At 39.5% G+C, this 3229-nt stretch overlaps 1 protein-coding gene across 1 annotated transcript in view; it reads left to right on the forward strand.

Moving 5' to 3' along the window:
• The first annotated feature begins 2718 nt into the window (after positions 1–2718).
• RBM39 (RNA binding motif protein 39) overlaps positions 2719–3229 on the forward strand; it is a 27213-nt gene continuing 26702 nt past the window's right edge. The window contains exon 1 of the mRNA XM_026867213.1: positions 2719–2801. Coding sequence (XP_026723014.1) covers positions 2734–2801 — 68 coding nt within the window. The 5' untranslated portion in view covers positions 2719–2733. The remainder of the gene's footprint in view (positions 2802–3229) is intronic.

Here is a 3229-nt window from a genome sequence, read left to right on the forward strand (position 1 = left end):
GGCGGGTTGGTTCTGCTGCGGCGGCCTGTTGGAGAACCCGGAGTCGATAAGTTGCGGAGGATCGCGGTTGGGAAGCCGCTGGGCAGAGGTGCGTGTGCTGCTGAGAGCTCAGCTGAGCTTCCGGAGCATCATTCTTCCTGGATTTTCTTGGTGTTTTTCCAGGAGACTCCTTGCAAAGCGAGAGTGGAGTTGTCATTTCTTGGAATTTCAAAACAAAATCAAGTAATTTTGAGGAGAGGACCTGTTTAAGCTCCTTTTATGTAATATAATACAGCAAAATAGATGGAATCTGCGTTCAAAATACTTGCTAGATTAGCAGCAATAAGGTTTATGTCCCTTTAGGTTTTCTGTAGATCTGCAAAGTTTCAAGTAGCGTTCTTTTCCTGTTTTGATGTTTTGTGGTTTTTCGCCGTGTTGGTTTTTTTGTTTGGTGTGTGTTTTTTTTTCTCTGCAGAGATGTTGGGCATAGGCAGCTTTTTGAGCAAGCTGAAAGGCTTTTATGAAAATAATTTTGAGCTTCTTCAGTGTTTAATGAAAGATACTTAAAAATCTGTCATGATTTTTCTACTCATTTGAAATTAATAAGGACTCATGATACTTTTTAAGAAGAATAACTTTATAAGGAGTATATGCATTACGTGTGAGTTACGTGGAGTATGTGCATTACATGTGAATTGCAAAGTCAATAGTAGGTCTGTGTTGTTTGAACAGAAGGTATTCTGATAAAAACATGTTGTTATACCAATGAAAGTGTTTTGTACAGAGTACAAAGGGCACAGATATCATGGGGTGAGACTGAAGGTCCACGTAACTCAAGATCTTGTCTGTGGCGTTGGCCAACAGTAAATGACTAAGAAAGAACAAAAACACAGGACAGTCATACAACGATGCTTCTTTCTGTGCTCTTAGTTGTCAGCTAGTTGTGGTTCAGGATCACAAGGCATGGCTTTGTTTAATGAAAAGCTTTTTCTGTAAACTTTTGTGCTGTTTTGTTTTGGGGTTTTTTTGAACACTGCATGTGTGTTTTTCTTTGTTGGAGCATCCACAGTACTCTGTAACAGTGCATTCCGTGGCTAAACGCTGTGTGCTTAAAGACCTTTGTTTTGAACCCACCGGGTGATAGTTCATTCACCCTTATTATTTGAGTGAATGTCATTCCCTATTCACTACTCCATGATTTGATGGGTCCCTATTGTCGCCTGCATTCCCCCTCCCCTCCGGCTACCTCTCTTCAGAATGAAGAATCCAACCCAGATATAGCCGAATGTGTTGGCTAAATTACATATATGAAAATATAATTGTGGGTGGGAATTTTGTTGTAGAACCCAGGTTTGGCATAGTGCTTTTTCATGGTCCTCAATCATACTGATGTTCATACCAAGTGCAGGAGTGAATTAAATCGTATGTATGTATGTAGATGACTCAAAGTTGAATGTAAATACTCTAGTAACCGTTACACATAAACTAAGGATGATTATATTTGTGATAGCACTATAGCCCAAGAGGTAATAAGTTGAAAATTAGGTGAGCGTGTCTTGGTGAAGTAATTAAGAACTTCCAGTGCTGAGATATTGCTAAAGGATTATGTTTTATTCTTGATTGTATTAACAGATGATTGTCAGAGGTGGGTGGGGAAGTGACTTAATTCTTACTTGTGGTGCAGCTTTGGTATAATATTCTCAGGTATGAGGTTATGAGCAAACAACTTTAGGGATCTTGAAATGTTGGAGCAATTTCATTATGCTGGCCAAGTCTCTGGACCACGCAGTTCCTGCAGCAATACCTGTAACCAAGGTGCAAGAATTAACCTGTATGAATAAAACATTCCTACACATGCAGGAAAATCTTCAGTCTTGGGCTGTCTGACTTGGATCTAGAGGCCTGGCCATTTTTGAGCTTAAGAAAGAAAATGGAGAAACTGTTACATTAAAGAGATTTGAGGAAGTTCAGTCTCCATCCTTTAATGCAGAGAGTCTTGAGAGGTTCTTAATAGCGCACCTCTATGGGGAAAGGAAATCAAACATCAGAGGGATTCGGGGTGTAATGAACATGCAATTGAAGTTGAAAAATTAGAGGAGCGATTTAAAGAGGTTTGTGGTGACTAGTGTTACATGGTAAGGTGTATCTTTTTTGTCTGAAACCTGAAGTTCCAGATTGGATGACTCCTGTGTATGCTTTAGTAGATATTGCTGCTTGAATCATAACCCTTTCTTCATGGCCCCCATGTTGCAGGAGGCTGCATTTTTCAAAAGACCATAGTGTTCACCTTATGTTTTCAGATTAGTAAATATGATGATTGTAAATCCCAGGAAGCTGTGAACAGGTTTGCCTGAATGTTTGTTCTGTTTTCTTTACATATCTCTCTTGGGTCCTTTGGTCAAGTTCTAGTACTTTTCAAGATGGCCACCAGATCTCTGTTTCTCTATCATACATGTTCTGTGCTCTTTGTTTTGAAAGAAATAGGTGGAATATCTCTCGGGCTTCCACTGGCTAATTGTGTTCAATAGCATTTTGTTGTTCACCGCTATAATTGCTTTGTGTCACATTCTTTTATCATCTCACTGGGCAGAGCTTCATTCCAGTTCTTGTTGGAAATGTCTTCTGAGAGACTGCTCTGTGATTTTTGAGCCAATGCAGTGATGGCCTCTTAAGCAAAAACCTTTGGAATATAAAGCCACAAGGGTGTTTTCTGTCTCAGGTGGATTTTGTTTCTTCTTTCAGGTGTCCTGAAAAATGGCTGATGATATTGATATTGAAGCAATGCTTGAGGCTCCTTACAAGAAGGTGAGAAAAATGTGTCAGTGAGGTACTGTTTACCTTAATTTAGCATTATTCATGAAACTACTGCTGAACTGTAAACTAACATCCCTGGAGCCCTCATGATTTATCTTATTGGAGATGCATTACATGTAACTTACAAGTAAATATATACTGTTAATGTAATTATATTGTGCAGTAGTTTCACTTCAGCGTGATGAATAAATGCCCATCTATCTCTCTTTGTAGACTTGCCTAACGATATCTCACCTCTACTCCCATGAATTCACCTTTGATTCCAGTGTGAACTGTCAATCATAAGGTAGTAATTGAGTGACGTATCGCTGTACCGTGGTCCCCTAGGTTTAAAAAAAAAAACCAAACAAAAAAACAAAACAAAAACACAAAACCCCCACCCAAAAATCAACAAACAACAAAAACCAAAACAACACCCCCCCCCCCCCCCCCCCCC

The sequence above is a fragment of the Athene cunicularia genome, unplaced genomic scaffold, assembly GCF_003259725.1.
Source record: "Athene cunicularia isolate RWA unplaced genomic scaffold, athCun1 SCF_2, whole genome shotgun sequence".
NCBI classification, from domain to species: domain Eukaryota; kingdom Metazoa; phylum Chordata; class Aves; order Strigiformes; family Strigidae; genus Athene; species Athene cunicularia.